We start from the raw sequence: 21,953 nt of genomic DNA on the forward strand, positions 1-21,953 counted from the left end.
AAACATTATTATTTTTTTTTACAAGCCAGGGCAACGGTATTCGAAAAAAACTCTTTCGGTTAATGAAGGAATACACAAAATGTATAATAATGATATTCCCATTAAAGAATCGAAAATTTGCCAGTAAATGTTGTTGCATAATTTAAAATGCAATTGTTTCAAAACCTCGCAAGGGATTCCATGGTTGCCCGGATATGATTTCATATTGCTCTCCGTTTATTTTCGACGATTGGCTTTGGCGCTCATCGATTCATTACATTTGGCCTTCCACTCGCCAAACCGACAAATAAATGCGAAATTTCCGCGCTTGTGTATGCACATTTTCGAAGGCTGGCAATCAAGGGGGTCTAAAACTATGCAGCATGCATTTTTCACCAGCCGCAGAACAATGATTGCCATTGTTCGCCGCCGGCGAGTTGTTTTGTTGATTTACTACTGACCCGATTTTCGGGCTTGTCAACACAATGGCCTAGTGACTAGCCGGGAATTGTCGCCGCTGCCCGGCTATGTGAAACTAATAGTTACATTCTGGCGTTCACACGGGTTAACATCCCCCACCATGGGATGGCATAACTTTAGGCGCCACATATGCAGGCCATTGTTTCGGCGCAAAGAGGCATGCAACAGACATGCCACGCCCCGAGCGCCCCTTAAAGTTCCAGGAAAATGCCCAGAGTTATGCACTGCAATTTCTTTTTCGCCTCTTTTCCCACCCACAGCCCGAAACCAGCCGCGAAAAAATGTTCGGCAGGGATTTTCCTTTTTCCTTTTTCCATTTTCCCCTTGCCATGCTGCTTCAAATTGTTGCATATTTTGCGGCACATGTGTTGCCGTAATTTGGTTTACACGCCCACGACTTGACAGGCGGCAGGAAAACTGGGAAAATGCGATGACGAGAACGTTGGCAGCATGGCAGTTTGATTTTAGTTTTCCTGCATTTATTTTTGGTTGCGGGGTATCATTTTCGGGCCAAACGAATCCAATGATCGCCCCGACTTTTCATCGAACCGTGTCAGTTTATCTGCTGAGATCCCCAGTGGCCATTGCTTTTACTTGCCTCTAATACAAACTCTCGCCTCGACTGCAGTTTGCTGCCTCTGCATTCTGTGATTTTTCATTGTGCCAGTCACTCGCACACACTCTCACCCTCTCATTGGAGGTCCTTCAGCTGCCTCTTGTGTGATATTGAGTGCACTTTGTCAAAAGTTATTTTGCAACATTTGCTATTATGCGCTCGATAACAATTTTATAACATTTTCTCCCGGCCCCGCTCGTTCTGCCCTTGCCCTCAGCTCGTTTTTTGCGTTTCGCAATTTATTGTGTTACATATATTATTATTGTGTACTGAAAAATGCATTTTTCATGACATAGCAACGACCCGTTTGGCATTGGCAGCCCGAATTGGGTTGCCTGCCGCCCGTTCCCATGCCCCATTTCCCATTTCGCATTTCCTATATTCCCATATTCCATACTCCGTCCTCCATCCTCCCGGCGACGGGCAAAGTTTTGGGTAGAATAATGGCTCTTGGCCGGGGTTCTGGGCTCGGGATTCTGGGATCGGGACTCTGGGCAGTACCAACTCCAGGTCCTCCCACTCCTCGGCGTGCGTATAAATTGTTTGCGACAGTAATTGGAACACAATGTTAAAGCATGAAATTTTAATTTGATTTCCGATCGAGCCCTCCGAGTTTATTCAGGCTTGCCCGCAGATGAAAAGCTGCCCCACATTTAAGTTTTCGGAGAGTCGTTAAGGGAAGTTGATACTATTGAACGCATAAATACGAGGCGAGATATTCGGATATCAAGGGGTTTATCGGCTGCCCCAACTATTTATTGCAGGTTTATAACAAGTTTGTTGGAATTTTTTATGGCTCAATTATTTATTGAGAGCTTATCATGCTTATATAATTATATAAAACTGTTGTTTTTAAGGATTACACCCTTTAAAGGAATTTTAAATTAGTAATAATGCTAAAATTAAGTTTAACAAAACTTTAATATGTAACAAAAAATAGCTCTTTGTATTTATAGTAAATTCTTTTATTTACTTTTAGTCATTTTAAATTCTCGAATTAAAATTTAAGCAGTGAAAATTGTCCGTAAATTCCTTGAGTTACAAAAGTTAAATGCAACATTTTTCTGTAAATATTTATCGAGAATTTGCAGAAGATGCACTTTAAACGATTTAAAGTTAAATACGGTCTCGGTAATTCGTCAATTCCCTTTGAACTTTTACATTTCCCTTGTATCTTATTTCCTGGGAAACTTGTCTGCAACTAGTTGTTGACTTCAATTTACCCGCTTGATTGTTTTTTGACGCTTCTTTGGCTTCCGTCTGCGGCCTCGGCCATATGCCATCACCCGAATGGGGCTTCCATGCCACTCCGCCGTAATCGAATGGCATTTTTCGAGACTGGTCTCCAGTGCCCAGGTAACCCACATGGCAACACGCCAGCTGCCTGCTGCCTGCTGCCATGGCCATTGTCTTGAGTTGGCCTGTCTGCCCTGTTTTGACTTGGCATTCATCTGCCTTTGTTATGGCCCAATCGGAAGCGAAATTAAAGAGGGTCCACGTTTGTATACGTTTCTACGCCTTAATCCCATTAATTACAAATCCCTCTTCAAGAGGAGGCAGCCTTTAAGCCGCTTGGCATTATCAATCAATTGCAGGACTATCTTATCGACCTCACATGTGGAATGTTCTAAAATTCGATTAAAATTCAGGAAACCTATAAAAGCCAGCGAGTCAGCAACAACGAAATTCGCATCATTAATTTTTGCAGAGAGAATTTATCGGCTAGGATTATGAATGTTGAAAAACAGACAGAGGAGGGAAAGGGGAAGGGCGGGGAAACCCATTTCTAACTTTCTTTCCCTTTTTGAGAGGGGCTCGTTTTTCGCCTACCAATCATTATTCAATATGTTGACTTTTGTGCTTTCCACATTTGTTTCGCTCCAAGCCACATAAGTCATGTTGTCGGTGGAAAGGCGGAAAATGGGGAAAACGGGGAAAATGGGGAAGGGCATGCAAAAGACAAAGAAAAATTTTGTACAAGTGGTTCGAAGGGGCGCAGCGCGTCGATGTGGAAATTGTGATAGTGAAAGGAGGATGGGGCGGCCCTCCCCTTTCGCCCGAACAATGAACTGTGCGGCAACACTGTCGAAGTTGTTTAACTTTGCATTTGTCCGGGCTGTCCTGGCTGCTGCTCCTTTTCGTCCTTCGTCCTTCGTCCTTCGACCCTCCCGTTCCCCGTTCCCCACTCCCCAACACCCCGAGCAGCAGCTTAGTGTAGCCTTTGATTAAGGCCACCTACAAGTGTCAGCTGGGCGAGTGAAAAGGATCCAGGTGTCGATTCTCAGGTGGGAAATCACGGAGCTTTAACTGGCAATTTAAAGTTTGTTTGCCGAGGCCTTTAAAGGTTTTTTCAACGGCTCAAATATAAATCACCATAAATCGGAATAATCTGCAATAATGGAATGCATTAGATTCATTTTATGTTTGTCCAGCGCAAATGCAATTAAAAGTTTCGAAATTAAAAGCAAATACAAGGACCGAAAAATTTAATTACGCGTATTAATTCAGCCGTGGCGGAATGAAAAATTAAGACTATTCTCCCGCCGCTCTGTGTATCCCTGTTTATTTTCAGCTCTTCCCACTGGCAATTCATCTGCCATCAATAAAGCCACCGCAGATGAATGGCGGTCCGCAGTTTTATTGTTTTTCACCCCGTCAATTATTGGGAAACTTGTCAATGGAATGATTTTCCAAGGCGCGCTCGGAAATAAAAATTCAAGCTGCAAATGAACTTGCCATCGAATGGTGCGGGTTTCGGTTTTGTAAATTTAATTTGCGTTTGCCCCACTGGTTTGGCCCGGCACTCGCCTCTATTGCCTGATGTTTTGCGGCTAACCAAAAATGTTCGTCTGCAACACATTTGCAGTTCTGCATCCACAGCTCGACGAAATGATTTCGTCCGAATTTCCCCGTAGTCCCTCCGTCCACCAATTTCCCGGGATCGTTTGCATTGTTGCGGTAAATTGGTAAAATTTACATACCATTGGCTTTTATTGTTTATGTATCGCTGCCATCATCATGAGCTTGCTGATGATGACTTTAAAATTGCGGCGGTTGAATTGTCGGTTGCCGAGACATCTTTACTTTCAGTTTTGCTTTCGTTTTAATTGGTTTGCTCAGCCCTCAAAATAACACCAATAATTGGCATTTTCTAATTATTACACAGTTTATCTGTGCTTTTGCACTGCTCGATTATTGATTTGTTCAGTGAGCTGAAAGTAAGTCAATGCATTGCTCATTCATTGGGGCAGAAAAGTGTTATACAAAGTGAAGAAAGTTCTGACAGTTTTTTCATTACTATAAGCTTTACGATTAGTCTTATGCTCGATTACCGACCAAGTTTTAATCAGTTAACTGTAGCCATTTATTATTACTTTCTCATCATTATATTAAAGAAAGTTTATGCGAATAACAATTAAACTTTGTTAAAAAATGGTCGTACTCGGTAAGTGGCAGGCAAATAAGTCGGGCTTCTTTTGAAACCATGACTTTTAAATGTGGTTGGCATGTCTATACCAACTTTTCAAGCCGCAGTCTCCGCTTTATTTTTAGATCTCCTTGGGCAACGTTTTAGAAATACATCCCTAGAGGGGAATTAAAAATGTGCAATACAATATTCGAAGGATACGATTCTTATATGTAGTACATATTGTATACCACACTTGGGAGTTTTAAACTTTCTTGGTCTTTAAAGATTTACTTTCGTTTTCTCTCCCCATCCCGGGCCATTTTTAAGGCCATAAACCAAAGGCCACTCCACATTTTGACCATAAATAAAAGAGCGCACCGGCATTTAAGTATTTCGCTGGGGAAACGTGCGGGAAATGTGGAGAACTAGTGGCTGCTCCCTCTCGACAGCACCTGCCTCTAATGGATTTGCCACCATATGCCTGATTTATGTGACAAAGAAAAGTCGAGGGACTTGCAATGCATCTGCCATTGTCCGATAAGTTGGCCCCCAGCCGCCTTTGGCCAACCTTGAAGCTCCTGTTAACATACAATGGTCGTGTAATAGTTTGTCACTGGGTTTCGTTGTTGGCCTGGCATAATGACAGCTGTGCGACATGTCATGGGATATCATGGGATATCAGGACACCAGGACACCAGGACACGAGGGGTACGGGGGCAGTGGGTGGCCGTATGCAGAGTCACATATTGATGATGTGCGTCAAATGTCGCTGCTGTTGCTGTCAATTTTGTGGGCCACAATGGCGGGGTTCCCTTTTTCCACTCCGCTTGTTTGTCAGTGTTTTCCCCATGGCAGCGGTTGCTTCATTTATGTTGCTCAGGGGTCAACTGTTGTTGTCGCTGCTCTTATTGCTGATTTTACTGGCCATGTTGCCGCCGTTGCTGCTTTTGTTGCAGCTATGCAGCAGCTGATGCCGCTGCTGCTGCTGCAGCTTGTTTGACAAATTGATCGCGTGATATGTTTGCCCAATGCTGTCATTGTTGTGCCGAAGTGGCCGCATAGTTGTTGCACCCACTGTTTGCTGCCGCACAAGCGTACTCGGAGCTGCATTAGTTTACACTACACTGTACACAGTGGTCTCCCCTGTGCATTTTGTACTCGAAATTGCTTTCGATGTAAATCGAAACCTTTGTGTCCGGCAAATACCAAAGCCGAGACACAGCTACTCCAAATTGGTAAGCCCTTGTTGGACAACTTTGTAACGGACTTTAGATTGGGCTCAGATTCTCCAGTCCCCGGCTCTGCACTTCTCCATCCCCTTGCCAGATTCACATATGCATAACCGAGGCCGGCTCGTCACTCGTCAGTTATGAGTGGGGGTCCTGGGAGTCCTGGGCGTCCTGGCAACGTCAATTCGTTAACAGCTCCGTCAGCTTTGCTGCTAATTTTGTTTGCCTTGTGTCGCTACCCAAACCCGGGCCCCCAGTCGCAGTCACAGTGCTGGTGGAAAGTATGCGCACGCTTTGTGGAGTCCGAGTGGCACAGCACCCAGCACCCAGCCCCCAGCCCCCACCCCACACTCGCTGTCGTCTCTTTGTTTGCTCTGCACTCCAAACACTGCAGACAAAATGCTGTCGAAAATGTTGCGCCCGATGTCTCTATTCTGTGTCCTCCATCCAGTTAATCCGCCTAACGTTATGCAACAAAGTTTTTGTGGAAAATTAATTAATTTCATGTGCAAACAGTTGTTAGATTTTTCCGTTTCACCTTTCCCTCCCCTGCTGTTTAATTGGCTTAAAACATTTTTGCTGCTTTCCGTTCTAATTAAATCTCCGTTTTGCAGATTCCTCTACAAATAGTACACATGTGCCAACCTGAAAGCTGAGCGGTTTCGGACGGGAATACGTCGCATAGGAAAATCCATACCAACGAACCCTGGACAAGTGATGAAGTCATGAGACCGACATTCGATCGACGCCTCTGGATATTATTGTTCATTATTTCAGTACAATGTAAGTAGCCAACAGCCGAAAAAACCAAGGCAAATCCCTCCTCACATATGTTTTTTATGCCCCTGCGAGAGTGAGTGTGTGTGTGCGGGATGTGGAAATGAATGGGCCAAGTGGCCTCAGCAGGCCAAGGAGCTCATATATTGCCGGGCCAGAGAGAATGGACCACTTTGTATGCCGGCAACGTGTGAAAAATAGTTCACAGATAATCGCAGTCAGGCAGGTCACATTATTTATGCGCCAGCACACCAGCACACCAGCTCAGCCTCGTCCACATCCTCATCCTTGCCACATCCTCGTCCGCATCCTTGGGATCCGCTTCTCATCCCCTTATCAGCTTGATATTCTATGCCACATGCAGCAAACAAAGCCATTTCTTTTATTTGATGTGCGATTTTGGGAGCTAAAATGGAGAAACGAAGCCGAAGAAAGCTGACCCTTGGCGTTTTCTGGTTTCTGGCATCATACAGGCCAGCAAAAACAGGTCCTGCATATCAATGGCAACGGTCTGTAAATAAGCGAAGTTCATCCCCCTCTCTCGAGGAATTCCCCTCTGATGCAATGAGTAATATGCCATTGTCAATGTCTATTAGGTCCATGCGGCGTATGAGTAATATGCGACAATGTGATTTATTTTCACAGGCTCTTACTTATTTTCGGCCCGACAGTATTCTGTTTCATTCCCAAAATCACGCGTTTCCTCTCCTATAATGCGCCATATGTGGCTGTCACGTGAGCAATTCTATCTGTTAGGAAACAATATGGGGGCTTGTACTAACTAAAACTTTTAAAAGTAGATAAATACATGTATAATCAATCTAAATTTTTTTTTAATTTCTGAGAGTTACTGTGTTTATGCTATGCCTATTTCATGAAATCAATTCATGAAATGGGCAAATTCGTGTGTGCATAAACACCGTTTCATGAATTCGATAACACACGAAAGTTGACTATGAATTCAGTCCCAATTTACGAAATGCTGAGGCACAGCCTACTTCACAGCCTACTACTCCATAGAGCTCTATATCAAATTAAAACAATTTGACAGCTTAACTAATATCACTTCATGAATTTGTCTGTGTTGTATAAACAGGGGCTATTATAATTTCGTGAGTTGGAGAAAGCATGAAATTCATAGCATAATCATAGTACTTGCTAGGATTACTTTACTTAAATGACAATCAATTATAAGTTAATAATAATAAAGTTCGATCTAATAAGATTATGATGAGAGAAGAAACGTGATGGTGTGGAGCGTTATCAAATAACTTTAGCCATGTGATCGGAATTACATTTCGCCAAGCGACCTTTAGGACTCTAATCAAATCAGGAGAATATCTTGCTTAAATCCCAAACAAGCTGTCGCATTCGATACCAATTTTATGGAGTATTCCCAACCGCTCACAACTTCATTCACCGTGGGGTCACTTCAAGGTTGCAATCAGCACTGCAAACAGAGAGGAGAAACCGAGCTGAAGTGGAAATTCAAGCACTCCCCCGCTGGAAATGTGAAGAAAATGCCCGGCATTTTCCCCGACAGTTCGCACACAGCGAGCGGAAACGGAAATGCGCGTTCAAGAATTTTAATCTGCATGCGCAATTTCGCGTGTGAGCTGTATGCCAAAAATGGCGCGCACATGTCGGCCAACTGGCGACTGGGCCAGCACCACCCCACCACCCCGCCACCAGGATCCACTTCCACCACATACCCCACTGTGGTGCGCCTTGGAATTTCACGCGTTTATTTGCAAAGATTACGAAATGCGACCGGTTGCCGCTAAAGTTTTGTATGCGCTTCCTGCTGCCGGCGCTGCCTTTTCCTTCTTGTCTGGCTGTGTGCGTGGCTTTCCTTCCCGGCTTTCCCCCGTCCGCAGCCTTCTGGCCATTTTTTGCCCTGTTTGCTTGTCCGTCCGTCCGCTTCGCTGACTTGTTATGCATGCAAAAGTCTGTGGCAAATACACAGACCCTGGCCACCACCACCCACCGCAGCCCAACGCAGCCCAACCGCTGGCAGTCCTCGGCAGATGGGAGTGACATGCAAAATATTTTTGCATAAAAATGTTTGCCCAGCAACACGGATCGGAGTCCTTGCCGCATCCTGGCAGCTGCATCTTACCCTTGCTTTGATGTGTGCCGGGGAGAAATGTTAAATTTTAAAGCATTTCAATTTCGCATTTTTGACACACGCAAGTTGAGCATGTAATTTTGCGAGATATAGTACACTCGCCTCCGGTTTTGGCATTTTACCTTGGATGCCCATGCCTTGAACGCCCTCCCCGGGGACTTAATGTCCGGCATTCTATCCGATGTATTTAAGCGTACTGCGTTTGCTACGTGCTGGCCATGCTAAGAGGGCCCTCGACTCCTTTTTCCCCTGCAAACACGAGGCGACAGCAGCGATGGAGCATATTTCATATTTAATAAAGTGGGTCGCATTTTATTGAGGGGGCGCTGATAAAATCAGATGATGATCTGCCACATTCCGTGGATTATTGACCTGTTTCATCAGCACTTGTAGGTTATTATTCGTGTCCCATGTTGTTTTATGGAATTTTTTATCGCAATATTAAGTCGGGTGCTTGGGAGCAGATTGTACTATGCAGGCGCTTAAATTTTTACCATCAGGATCATTTCTGTAAACCAAATACCACCATTAAATGAAATCTGTTGGCCACACTACATTGTTTCTAGAGGGGATGAACTGCAACATCATCTACAAAATTAAAGTGAATTCTTAATTCCATTTTTGTTAAAGTTTTGGAGTACAACAAAGCAAGGCGCTCGGCTCAATGAAATTAGGGACAAAAGGAATATATTAGTATGATTAACAAGCCTCCCTTATTAAATATACCCCATAAAGTAGCCCAAATTTAGTGAGAACTTATCCCTGGCCCCAATTGTTTTTCTTAGCTGCTTAAATTCGCGGAGCCGCCGGTTTTCCAAGAGCACCGACCGCAAGCAATATTTCTTGGCCCACAAAAACGGGCAAGACAAGAGAGGCTCTCGAAACGGCGGCCCTGATGATGTCGATGGGTGTGGTGCGGGAAGCTGCCAAGTCGGCGACTTAGTTAGCCACTTTTCTTTCATAGAAAATGCGCCTTTTGTGCCTCAAGTGGGCACCCCCAGCCCCCAACCCCCAGCCCAGCCCACGACTTTTGTCTATTCGCTAACCAACTCCAGCGATGCCGCCCTGCCGATCCCCTGGCGATCCGATGGAAAGAAAAATAGAGCTGGCGCAAGTTTATTTTAAAACTCGACTTTTGTACGCTCAAGTTTACTTTTGTGGCGAATTACTTTTCGGTTATTTTTGTGGCCCAGTCATCGCCTGTACTCCCCGGCCGGCGAGTATCTCTTAGCTGATTGTCTTGTTGCTCGGGTGTCGATGCACAAGCTGCAGTGGTTCAGTGGGTGGCTGTGGTTTTGGATGGCCTTGGTGGGTGGGGGCTTATTGTGTGCGCCAGTTGAAGTCAGCAGAAGACTGCCTGCGCAGAATGCAATTATTAAAAGTTTTTCAAGTTGTCCGCTCCTCATACATTTATTCCTCCCTTTTCGCCGCCGCTTTTGTCGAGCTCTGAAATTATAGCCGGCGCCATTTTGCTGTCCATAGTTCTCGTCTTAACCTTCTACGCTGTCATTTTTTGCTGTTTAACATGGCATAGCAAATGTAGTCCATTGAAAAGTTTCGCGTAAAGTTTGCTTCAAAGTTTTCGTTAAAGACGTGAGTGAAAAAATGTTGCGAGCGGCTCTTAAAGCCATGTTGTTTTAGCCGGAAAAGGGCACGGATCGCGAAACGAGAGGCCAAAAATGCCAGCGAAGCGGAAACACAGCTAACAATAAGAGCCGCAAAGGGCAGAAAACGCGAACTTCCGTTTAAAATTTCCTAACATTTCAAGCTCACCCCTTGACCCCGGGGGTATGCCCCCCGAAAACCCCCAAAATACACCACCGTGTGGTCAACACGTAACAGACGCTCCTGGGCTTCCTCTTCCTGTCCAGACCAACCGACCAAAATTGGCCGCACACTAAATTGCACACCTGAGAATTAATGCGCCGGCCACTCGAAAGGCGTTTTCCGAAGCCCGAGCGGCGGGAAAATGGTAGATGGTGAATGGTGAATGGTAAATGGAAAGTGGAAAATGGGAGCAGCAGCCGGCCAACAAAAGGTGTGAAGGCCGAAAGCGATGCAACCTGCAGTCGCAGACAAATGCAAAGTCAAATGCTCTTTGCAGACAGACGGGAAGCCCGCCTAAAGTTGTTGCCGGTTGTTGGCAAACGCCTGCGGGCCTTGTCTTCTTTTGGCCAAAATCGGACAGTGGGAGCACAAAGTTTGGGTACCACTCAGGGTAGGTTAGAAACTGAGCTTGAAGAGTATGATGAATGAGAGATGAAGTGCACAGAAACAATGTAATATTTTGATAAGATTGGAGATCGTATTGCGGGTAAAAGTAACGGCCTCTTATTAATGAAAAGTATAATAAAATCCAAAATTATCAATTTGACACGCACCATATAAATAAAGACAGAACAAACCAATTAACGCACAGCCCAAACGGAAGGGCCAATATTTCTGTGAAGTTATCATCCCAACGTATCTCACAGAAATGAAATATATATCATCGGTCGTAAGCCCTGGATGTGGGCAGACTTTATTGACCAACTGTATAATGTGCAATTCCCTCTGCTTTTCGACTTCTTTCCTTTTCCGAGGCTCAGACAAAGTTGCCGTCCCATCCGCTCGGCTTTTCCTTCGCTCGCCCTTTGCTGGTAAAAGCAAGTGAAAATAAATTAAGTGGAAGTAAGTCGTAACGAAGTGATACATAATTCTTTGTACTTTTCTTTTTTTGGCTGGTCGAGGTCCTCCGACCCTGGCTCCCTTTCTGGCGCCGTTTTCTTTGTGTGCTTTAACAATTGAGTGCAAGTTTGGCGAAACGAAGCCAAATCGAAGCACTTTAAGCTGGGTATTTTCCAAGGTCCACAGCTTCAACGATGTTAATTAGCAGCACTATTAGCTGTAGTGAAATTCCTAAAGAGCGCAGCAAGTTGGGGAAAGTCGGTCGAGTTTCCCCCCGCCGAGCTGTAACCTAATATACCGTAATTCGGCTTTAATGACCCAGCCGAGAAGCCCGAAGAGGTCTTCACTTGGCGTCTAAATAGCCCAAATAACTTAATATCAACCTGAAACGCTGTGATTGAGAGGTGGCGCCCAGCGAATTTCGGGCTACCTTTTCCACCTTATTGCTACTTAACTAAGCCAACGATATCATTTTATTACATGGCTTTTGGCCAGGACTGCCGACTTGCCAAGCCGGCGATTTCACTTTCCCCGGAGCGTGGCTTCAGCAGGACAGCCTCTCACCTTTCAGGCGCGCGATCCCAGTCCCAGTCCCAGCCCCCCTCCCGGAGGCCATTAACGTGTTTCGTTTCATTTAACTTTTACGCTCTGCCACCCCCCGGAGTCCCCGCCCAGAAGTCCTGCTATTTAGCACAGGTCCAGGGCTTCCCGAGCGCCCCGACCTCCGAGTTTTCGTCCCGGGAAACGAAACTTTTACCTGCTATCCGCTTGACCCACCGAGACCACCCAGCTGTGGGTGTGGGAGTGTAGCGTTAGATGTGACCTTCGGCGCTGACAGCAGCCGTCATTAACCTTTCATGACGAGGGAGCCTTAGCAGGAGCAGGAGAGCCCGGAGAACAATCAAGCGGAACAGGTGGAACCCCACGGAAGTTGACAACAACGGGAGCGGCAAAAATCGGAGGCAACAACCAAAGTGAAACCGAAACTTTGTCGAGTGTTTTCGAGACAATGTTGTGTGCTATGGAGTGTTTGATGTTGTATGTCCCATGTAGTCCCGTTGAACTTTGACTGTTGCGGGCTGTGTTTTTGGGTCACCTTGCAGCGAAGTAATTTAGCTTTAATGCGTCTGGCGATGTGACAGTTTCTCCCCGGGTCCTGACCCACTTTTGCATGGCACTTTTGTTTAACTAACCGCATGCCACGCCCACGCCGCCGCAGCTGCATATAATTTGGCAACCGCAGTGCCTGCTTTGCATTTGGCATTTGGCGGGTGAAATGTGTGTGCCAAACAAATTTGGTTTGTCGCAAATGGCCAAATTGGGGACACGGAAAAGTGCAGCCCGGTAGCCAGGCCAAAGCAAATAGATGAACTCATATGTGGTGCATGTAAGCTCCAAGGTCGCAAATGCATTTATAGCAGATATGGCAGATGGGCTAAATATGCTGCCGGCATTATAAGGCATCCGTCTGCACTGAAGAAAAATGGTGGCCAGGGGTAAGAAGGTAGTATATTTATCCAAACATTGGAAATACAATCACAATGATCTTTGCTTTACAACTCATAAGTCCAATAACGATTTCCACATTTTCTGAAAAATAATGCATCTACTTCTAAAGCGGTTCAATTAGCATAATGGATTTTGCTGGCAGCAAAAAGAAGATCAGAACATAGTTATCCCTTACCCTCACCTAAACTCGCAGTGCAATGCCCTGGCAACCCCAAGGCCGCACGGACTGCTCTCAGCACCGCACTCGGATGCATTCCTTACGGAAAATCAATAACCATTGCATAGTGCCACGTGTGAAAGGACCCCAACCCAGAACGCCTTTCAGTCGGGCTGGGACAACTGTCGCTACATAATCATAATCGCAACCATGATGAAGCAGCGTCGGTGACGACAACTACGACAATGTCGACTGACTGCCCCGAGTGTTTTATCCTTGACAAATCCCTGTGCAACAATCAGCAGCAACAGCAACACACCAGCGCCGCAAAAAGAACCTTGTGGAAATGTTACAAGCGCAGTGGAGGTGGGGAGCGCAAAAGTTGACAATGGCAAATGCGCAGCAAAACGTCTAAATGAGGCCGAGGCTGGGAGGAGACTCGACTCGCCGTCTGAACGAGTAAACTCCACTCGTTAAGCTCCCAGCTCCCATTTCGCCACCTTGCATCCTCACCACCTTGCCGGCTGGTAGCCGCAAATCGGGGCTTGAAGACGATCTACCCAACCCTAGCCACCAGGGCCTTGGCATGATGGATGACAATAAACAAGACAAGCGGGCACGATTGTTTGCCGGCCTCCCCAGCCCACCCTTCATCATCATTGTCCCTCACCAAGTCTGTACTTAGCGGGTCTGTTGGCATTTCCCCGACCAAACAATAGTGGTTTATCCGGCTGGCGATGAAGCCAGTCTGAAATGGCTTTAATGCTTTAGTGTTGAAACCATCTCAAACCAGAAAGACTAACATTAATCAGTCAACACGGTTCTTTGTAGAGCTACTGATCTAGATTTGGAAGCAACAGGCCCCGGATCATCGTCTCCTTTTTAGTTTTGTCGGATTGTAGTATTACATTTTATTAATGCTAGACAATTTAGTAATAAAAGATAATACTGCCATCAACTCATCCTGGGACTCCATCTCCCACGTCTCCGTAAGCTTTGTTTTCGGACTGGTTGCCGGGAGGTCCCCAACTATTTGTCTTTTTTGTCCTTACATTCCACATCCTTTACCTTTTTTGAGAGCTCATTACATTTTTTTTTGAACTCGGCTAGTTCACAATCTTTCTTTTTCTCGCATTCTTCAGATTGTTTCTTTTTCTCGGCCTCACATTTCTTTTTCTGCTTGGCTTCCTCGCATTTCTTTTTAAGCGCGGCTTCTTCACTTTTTTTCTTTTTCTCGGCTTCCTCACTTTTTTTCTTTTTTTCTTGCTCACATTTTTTTAAAGCCTCAGCCTCTTGAGAGTTTTTCTTAGGATCACCCTTCTCGCACTTTTTCTTGTTTTCTTCTTCCTCACATTTCTTTTTAGCAGCTGCTTCCTCACACTTTTTCTTTGCTGCTTCTTCCTCACACTTTTTCTTTGCTGCTGCTTCTTCACACTTTTTCTTTGCTGCTGCTTCCACACACTTTTTCTTTGCTGCTTCTTCCTCACACTTTTTCTTTGCTGCTGCTTCTTCACACTTCTTCTTTGCTGCTGCTTCTTCACACTTCTTCTTTGCTGCTTCTTCTGCACATTTCTTCTTGGCCGCTGCTTCATCGCATTTTTTTTTACGCTCTGCTTCATCGCATTTCTTTTTAGCAGCAGCTTCTTCACATTTCTTTTTAGCCGCCGCTTCATCGCGTTTGTTCTTTGCCGCATCATTTGTGCATTTGCTTTTTGGAGCAGCTTCTTCACTTTTCTTCTTAGCTGCTCCTATCTCGCATTTCTTCTTAGCCTCTGCTTCTTCACATTTCTTTTTAGCCGCTGGTTGATCGCATTTGTTTTTGGCCGCTGCATCCAAACATTTCTTCATTGCCGCAGCTTCTTCGCATTTCTTTTTTGCCGCGGCTTCTTCGCATTTCTTTTTTGCTGCATCCTCTTCGCATTTCTTCTTTGCCGCTGCTTCCTCGCACTTTTTCTTCGCTGCTGCTTCATCGCATTTGTTCTTGGCCGCTGCATCCAAACATTTCTTCTTTGCCGCTGCTTCTTCGCATTTCTTTTTTGCAGCGGCTTCTTCGCATTTCTTTTTTGCTGCAGCCTCTTCGCATTTCTTCTTTGCCGCTGCTTCCTCGCACTTTTTCTTCGCCGCTGCTTCCTCGCATTTCTTTTTACGCTCGGCTTCCTCGCATCTTTTTTTCGCCGCTAGTTCTTCACAATTTTTCTGAATCGCAGCTTCTTCACATTTTTTACCAAGCTCGGCTTCTTCCTTTTTTTTACGCTCGGCCTCTTCACGCTGCTTTTGGCACTTGGCTTTTATTTCTTGGAGAATGCGCTTTAGTTCGTTTTCTTCTTTGGCCTTTTTCTTGTCAGCCTTATTCAACGAGCTATATTCGTCTTCCTCGTTGGGCTTACTACAGTCTAGTGGCTTACCCTCTTTTTTCTCCTTTTCCTTCCTCGCAGCTTCTTCGGCAGCAATCTCCTCGGCGTACTTTTTCTGGCATACCATTTTCTGGGCGTGAACTGCACAGGCTTTCTTTATTCCAGATAACATGCACTTCAGGAGGGAATCTACGGTTTTAGAATCTCCCTGCGGCTTTGAGGTTCTCAATTCCTCGCAGAGTGCCTTGTACTGCTTTCGCTCACAGTCTTTCTTCTCGGCAGCTAGCATGCAACTGTGCTTTAACTCATCAACGGCTTCGTCTAGACTTTTCACATCAGTTTCCGTTACCACAGGGTCTTCTTCTTCAGAAGCCTTATTCTTCTGTTCTAGTAAATGTTTTCGCTTCCTGGATATTCTTGAACATTTCGGGGTTTTTGGTTCTGGTTTTGGTAAGGGCTCTAAAGCGCAGTTTTCATCTTCCATCTTTTTGCAATAGCACTCTTCCTCATCGACCTTTTTGCAAAACGATCGTTGATGGCTGAGATACATAGGATCCGAAGGTGCGCCTGGGGCAGGAACATTCAGTTGCGAAAGGTGCAGCAGACAGCCGTTGACTTTGTCCCAGGACAAAGAGATCTTGACTCTACGCCTTCCCCTCAAAAATACTGCTTTTGAGTAAGATGCATCCTCAGTTCCTGACAGGACTTTTTTTCTCTGATGCACCCCAAGCTGGGGTGTATCCACTTCCGCCGACCGATCAGTTTCGTTGAAGATGTTATATTTCTTAGTTCTGCCACTTAATTTTGGTGGCTTATTTTTCGAATCAAAACCATCGTGTTCTGTGTTGCTGAATACTCGTGGCTGTCCTAGGTAAACGGATACGGAATGCAAATTAGTGTGGGACTTCAAAAACAATCGGTTCCATCGGGGCTGCTTTAGCTGGCAAACGAGAGATCGTGAGAGATGACGCCCCATCGACGCCATAACCTAAGACCAAATATTAAGAATTTTGAACAAACAATTTCGAAGACTTTAGGCTTAGGAGTTGGGTCCAAACTGAAAAGAGGAGGGTTGTTACATATTTACCGGAGACTACTTGAGTGATTTTTGAAGGAGCTTACTTACAGCAAGGTTAATTACAACCGTTGCTTAATAATTTGAAACCATGTGGGCCCGTGCGTTGTGTCAATATCAGTGTGTTGTTACCCTTAAGCGGACCCAAGTTTCCTGGCCCACTTTCTCGCGAAAGTAGGCTGCGATTTTGATTCTCTCGGGGTGCTCCCCACCTGCCTGCTGGCCGACATAATAAAGCAATTAAAGTTTTACACTCCGCAGACCCATTTCACATGTTTGCCGCTCACATCAACAATGAAATGAGCATTTCCCCAGTACACATGTGCGCAATTAAAATGTAAACGTGTCAAACACATGGCAGACTGCTCGGGCAGAGCTTTCGCTTAAAAATTAACAGCGACAGTGCCGAACAAGTTGCAGAAATTAATGACAACATAAAGGAATTTAAATACGCAATGAGCCCGGTGGGCGGTCGGGTTGGGAACACTCGTAATTGCGGTGCAAGTTCGCGATGGCAGTGTGTGCGGCGGAAAGTTAAAGCACACTTATGTGCGACAGTGTTGCCAAGGCAGGCGACTCAAACTCACCTGTCTGCTGTTGTCTGCTTGGCGGCGCATGAAGTGAAAATTAATTTCTAAATGCGGGAAATTAACAAATTACAAACAACGCAATGAGGGGGTGGCCTGATGGGCTGGCAGGTGGCGGAAGTAGACATGCCATAACTCACCGCACAGCCCACCCACCCACATGGAGGCTTCGGAAGAGACTGCAAAGTTCGCGGAGCAACTTCCTTATAAAGGGGGTCTGCGAGGCGGCAGCTCCTGCAAGGTGTTGAAGCACAGGTGAGGCACATTGTCTTGCCTCTCGCCCGGGGCCTCGCCCACACCTCAACCACCCCGCATACTTCTGGCCGCACTTCAACTCACAAACGCTGACAGGTGACAGGTTTGCTAATTTGAAGCAGTCCCCGAAAATGAAGTTAGCGTCTGTCAGCGTCTTCCTCGGCGTGATAACGGCATTCCCAGCCCCGAAAGGCCCTCCCCCAACAACCCCTTCGAATTCACACCTTTGGCAGCCACAGACGCGCTGCGGTCGCGCTTTTAACATTTAATTAAGTTGTGCTCGATTTTATGTTCGACAAAAGTGTTTGTCTGCCGCTGGCTCTCTCGAAGGGATGTGTGTGGGACTATGTCGTGGTTGTGGCTCCGCTGCGTTGTTGTCATTTCTGAGGTTTGTGCAAAGATTGGAAAACTGTTGATGGCGCCAAGGCGAGCTGTTTAATTCCACCCCTTCTACCTTCCGTGCACTCGCTGCAGTACCACTAAGGAACCAAAACCACGAAAGTTTACATTTAGTAACTAACTGCTGTAAGTATTCAATCAACGCTTTAAGTGAATAAGCGATATTGGAAAAGGGCGGAACATAAAAGCTTCAAAGTCAGATTTCAATCGGTACTTAAATTATAGGTTTGAGTCACCCCTTGAGAGCCGTTTCCCGAATTCTCAAGAATGTTAACTTTACCCTGCAATGTTAGGAAATATATATTAAATATATCTCTAGTTCTTCTTGAGTATGTTTCAAATCAACTGTCATATGACATTAATATTAAGATATACTTTTATACTCTCTGCCAGGGACCGTTAATCATTATTGATTATTTTAGTAAAAGCAGAGCAGATTTAAAAAAGCCAATTATACCAGGACTTTTCTATTTTCTATATGCGGTATAATTTTTATTTTTTTTCAATTTTTATTTAAAACTTGGTGGATAATCGTTACTTAATCTAAAAAAATCATTTTATGATGAGTTTTATTTTTAGCTCTAGAAGTAATGATTTTTCTATGAGTTTTATTTTCCGGTTGACAAATAACGCTTAATTTGTACACCCGTTACTCGTAGAGTTAAAGGTTTTGTGAGGAATACAAAATCCTTTCTACTCTACAAGTAACGGGCTTAATAAATCTCAAGGAAAAAGTTTTATTTTCAATCAGACAATCAAAATCAAAAAGTAAGCTATATTTGCCTAGCGGCAAATAAAACTAAAAGAATTATAATGATATTTATATAAAACTCAAAAAATAACCATTATTTTTGGATTAATAAATAAAACTAAAAAAAACAATCATTATAAAATTTTTTTTTTTTTCAAATTTATAATTATTATAGTCCCTGCTTTCTTCCATGGATAGAAAAGCTTTTGTAAGAGACGGACATGCTGTGCACTTATAAAGAGCCACTAACAGTTTTACTTTGGCTTAAACTCTTCAATAGTGTCCACATTTTTTTTTAATATCAGAGTATTCGTTCCGGTTTATGTAGTTTTATATACAAAAGGTTTTATTTTCGAACCCGGGGTCAAAATTTCATTTTACAAAATTAAGACAATCAAAATTTTAATTTTTTAAATTGAGGTTCGTGGGGGCTGAATCTCGGGTTTTAACCATGTGCTCACGGTTTTCTGGCTGCCTGCTAACCCGTTTGTCCGGACCCCAGACACGGGGAACCATGGGCATGGTGTTTAAGTGGCAGCTGCGTAACTACTGCGATCCACCTCTCATGGATTGCGAGGCTTACAAGGCTTTTAAGGAGCAAAAAGCCCTTGCAATGAAAAAGAAGAAGACGGCGGACAAGAAGGCGGCGGCCAAGAAGGACGCGGACCGCCTTAAAAGCCAGTTGAAAAAGTGCATCGAGCTCAAGACGAAGGCGCTGAAGGCGAAAGTGGATGGCATGACAGAGGAAGAGCAGAAGGCCATGGGGGAGATGATGGACTGCGTGATGGCGGGTGTCAAGAGAGTCTGCCTGAAGTCAGTTATGCAGAAATACTGCAAGGAGCAGGAGCTGAAGCTCCGCTACGAGCGACTGATAAGGGAGAAGAAGATCAAGGAGCTGATGAAGCAGTGTTCTGCCACCCAAGAGCAGGGCTCTGCGAAAGACGGCAAGGATTCCAAGGAGAAGCAGCCCGTTAAGGCGGAGGAGAAGAAAGAAATAAACAAAAAGTCAGAAACGCTTGAGAAATGTATAGAAGAAACCACCAAACTCTTAAAAGACGAGTTGGAGAAGGAAAATCAAAAACAGAAGGAAAAATCGGGCGCCAAAAATCAAGGGAACGAAAAGGACAAATCTAACGATAAGCCCAAGGGAAAAGATCATAAACCCACAAAGAATGCCAAAGATGACGTAAAAAATAAGCTCATTGTAAAAGCTAGCAAAAAATCATCCAAAAAGAAAGACCATTCCAAAGCAAAAGTTATGAAAGAGAAGAGTCCCAAATTAGATAGTTGTAAGGAAGAGGACAAGAAAGCGGATAGTTGTAAGGAAGAGGACAAGAAAGCAACCAAAAAGAAAGACAGTTCCAAAGTTAAAGTTCAGGAACAGAAGGATCCCGTAATAGATAACTGTAAGGAAGAGCGTCCTCAAAAGATCGAATCTGCAAGTAATGATTTTAAACAAGAAGAGAAGGAAAAAATAAAGGACAAGAAGACAGAAAAGAAGACGGAAAAACCTAAAGAGCAGGAGTGTACAAAAGATTCAAAAATGGAAACGGAATGTCCAAAAGATTCCAAAGATTCCGAGGTTAAAGACAAAGAATCTAAAAAAGGAGAGGACAAAACCAAGAAAGCAACAAATGACAAAAGAAAGGAAGAGAAACCAGAACAATATGAAAGTCAGAAAAGCAAAGGTGAAACCAAAGTTTCCGAGCCTGAACATAAACACTCCAAAAAAGAAGATCCGAAAGCTAATAGTGAAGAACCACAAGAGCCTATAAATAAGCAATCCAAAAAAGAAGATACGAAAGCTAATAGTGAAGAACCACAAGAGCCTAAAAATAAGCAATCCAAAAATGCAGATACGAAAGCTAAGAGTGAGAAAGGGGAGAAGAAAGAAGAACCTCAAGAGCAGGAGGTATGTCCAGAGGAGTGTACAAAAGATTCAAAAATGGAAACGGAATGTCCAAAAGATTCCAAAGATTCCGAGGTTAAAGACAAAGAATCTAAAAAAGGAGAGGACAAAACCAAGAAAGCAACAAATGACAAAAGAAAGGAAGAGAAACCAGAACAATATGAAAGTCAGAAAAGCAAAGGTGAAACCAAAGTTTCCGAGCCTGAACATAAACACTCCAAAAAAGAAGATCCGAAAGCTAATAGTGAAGAACCACAAGAGCCTATAAATAAGCAATCCAAAAAAGAAGATACGAAAGCTAATAGTGAAGAACCACAAGAGCCTAAAAATAAGCAATCCAAAAATGCAGATACGAAAGCTAAGAGTGAGAAAGGGGAGAAGAAAGAAGAACCTCAAGAGCAGGAGGTATGTCCAGAGGAGCCCAAAAAGAAAACTGAATGTCTTAAGAAAGAAAAGCAACCCGGCACTAAATCTCCGTTTGAGCAAAAGATGGAAGAATGTATGAAGGAAGAATTGGAAGATGTGCGCCAGGCCCAGAAGCACTTAAGCCCCGAGGACAAGAAAAATGTGGCGGCCTCAGAAGACTGTCTTAAGGCGCAAGTCAAGAAGAGGTGCCGCATGATCGTTATCAAGCAAATGTGCGCAGAATCCTGGGGAGAGCCAAAGAAAGCGAGTAAGTGTGAGGAACAAAAAGAAGGAGAAGAAGAGTGCACGAAATCAAAGGACTCTGTGAACGACAAGACCCAAAAGTGCGTGCAGAAAAAATGGAAGGACATTTGCCCATTTATTCAAGATCTTACTGAAAAAAACGACGTCGATTTCAACAAAGCTTCTGAGGAAGTAAAGGAAATGATGGTGAAATCTTGCCAAGAGGAAGAAAAAAGTAAGGAGTCCGAAATTAAGGAACTGGAAGCGGATATCGAGAAATGTGCCTTCCTAAAAAAATGTGCAGATGCAAGGCTTAAAAGAAAATGCGATGAAATAGAGAAGAAGAAAAAGTGCAAAGAGGAAGCTCAAAAGAAAGAATGTGAGAAGCAAGCGCTAAATAAATTATGCAAAGAACTAGACAAAACAAAGGACCATATAAAGGAAAAGGATGTTAAGCTAAAGTGCGACTGCAAGGACTCAAAAAAAGAGTGTGATGACGAAGTTAAGAGGAAGTGCACTGAAAAAGCTCAAAAGAAATTATGCGAGGTGAGGAGAAAACGGGCAGAGCAAATGCAAAGTGAAGAGGATGGTCAAGATAACGAATGCAAAGAGTTGGCACTAAAGAAAAAATGCGAAGAGGAAAAGGTGAAGAGAAAGTGCGAAGATATGGAGATAAAGAAGAAATGTGAGGAAGAGCTTACAGAGAAAAAGTGCGAAGAAGAGGCTAAAAAGAAAAAATGCGATTGTCTTATCAAGGAAATCGAAAGGCTGAAGAATGAAGAGCAACAACTGATGCTCGCTTTAAAAGAGCTGGAGAAAAAAGAGGAAGACAGGAAGAAACAAGAGGAGGAAGAGCAAACGAAAAAATGTGAAGAGGATAAAGTCCTGGAGGAATGTGAACAATTTGATCAAAAGGAAAAAGATAAAAGCCAAAAAGAAAAGGAAAAGAAGACAACCACGCCTAAGAGTGATTCAAAAAAATAAAATCTAAGAATCTTCGTTAAGAATAGATTCAAAAGAATGT

The 21,953-nt window shown here is 44.1% G+C and overlaps 3 protein-coding genes across 4 annotated transcripts in view; 2 read left to right on the forward strand and 1 right to left on the reverse strand.

Moving 5' to 3' along the window:
* The window catches only part of LOC119559383 (irregular chiasm C-roughest protein), a 125,508-nt gene that overhangs the window by 26,296 nt on the left and 77,259 nt on the right, over positions 1–21,953 (forward strand). Inside the window, exon 2 of the mRNA XM_037872440.1 lies at positions 6,328–6,496. Coding sequence (XP_037728368.1) covers positions 6,439–6,496 — 58 coding nt within the window. The 5' untranslated portion in view covers positions 6,328–6,438. The remainder of the gene's footprint in view (positions 1–6,327; positions 6,497–21,953) is intronic.
* LOC119559384 (axoneme-associated protein mst101(2)) lies at positions 13,820–16,387 on the reverse strand. The gene has a single exon (XM_037872441.1). It carries the CDS (start codon positions 16,288–16,290, stop codon positions 13,981–13,983), a length of 2,310 nt encoding a protein of 769 aa, XP_037728369.1. The 5' UTR covers positions 16,291–16,387; the 3' UTR covers positions 13,820–13,980.
* On the forward strand, positions 18,701–21,938 carry LOC119559382 (axoneme-associated protein mst101(2)). Of its 2 annotated transcripts, none has more exons than XM_037872439.1 (2): positions 18,701–20,284; positions 20,687–21,938. In XM_037872439.1, exons 1-2 carry the CDS (start codon positions 18,824–18,826, stop codon positions 21,911–21,913), a joined length of 2,688 nt encoding a protein of 895 aa, XP_037728367.1. In that variant the 5' UTR covers positions 18,701–18,823; the 3' UTR covers positions 21,914–21,938. The 2 variants fall into 2 exon arrangements, with proteins under 2 accessions (XP_037728367.1, XP_037728366.1); XM_037872438.1 differs by having other exon boundaries at positions 18,702–19,907; positions 20,310–21,938.

This window comes from Drosophila subpulchrella, unplaced genomic scaffold (genome assembly GCF_014743375.2).
Source record: "Drosophila subpulchrella strain 33 F10 #4 breed RU33 unplaced genomic scaffold, RU_Dsub_v1.1 Primary Assembly Seq24, whole genome shotgun sequence".
NCBI classification, from domain to species: domain Eukaryota; kingdom Metazoa; phylum Arthropoda; class Insecta; order Diptera; family Drosophilidae; genus Drosophila; species Drosophila subpulchrella.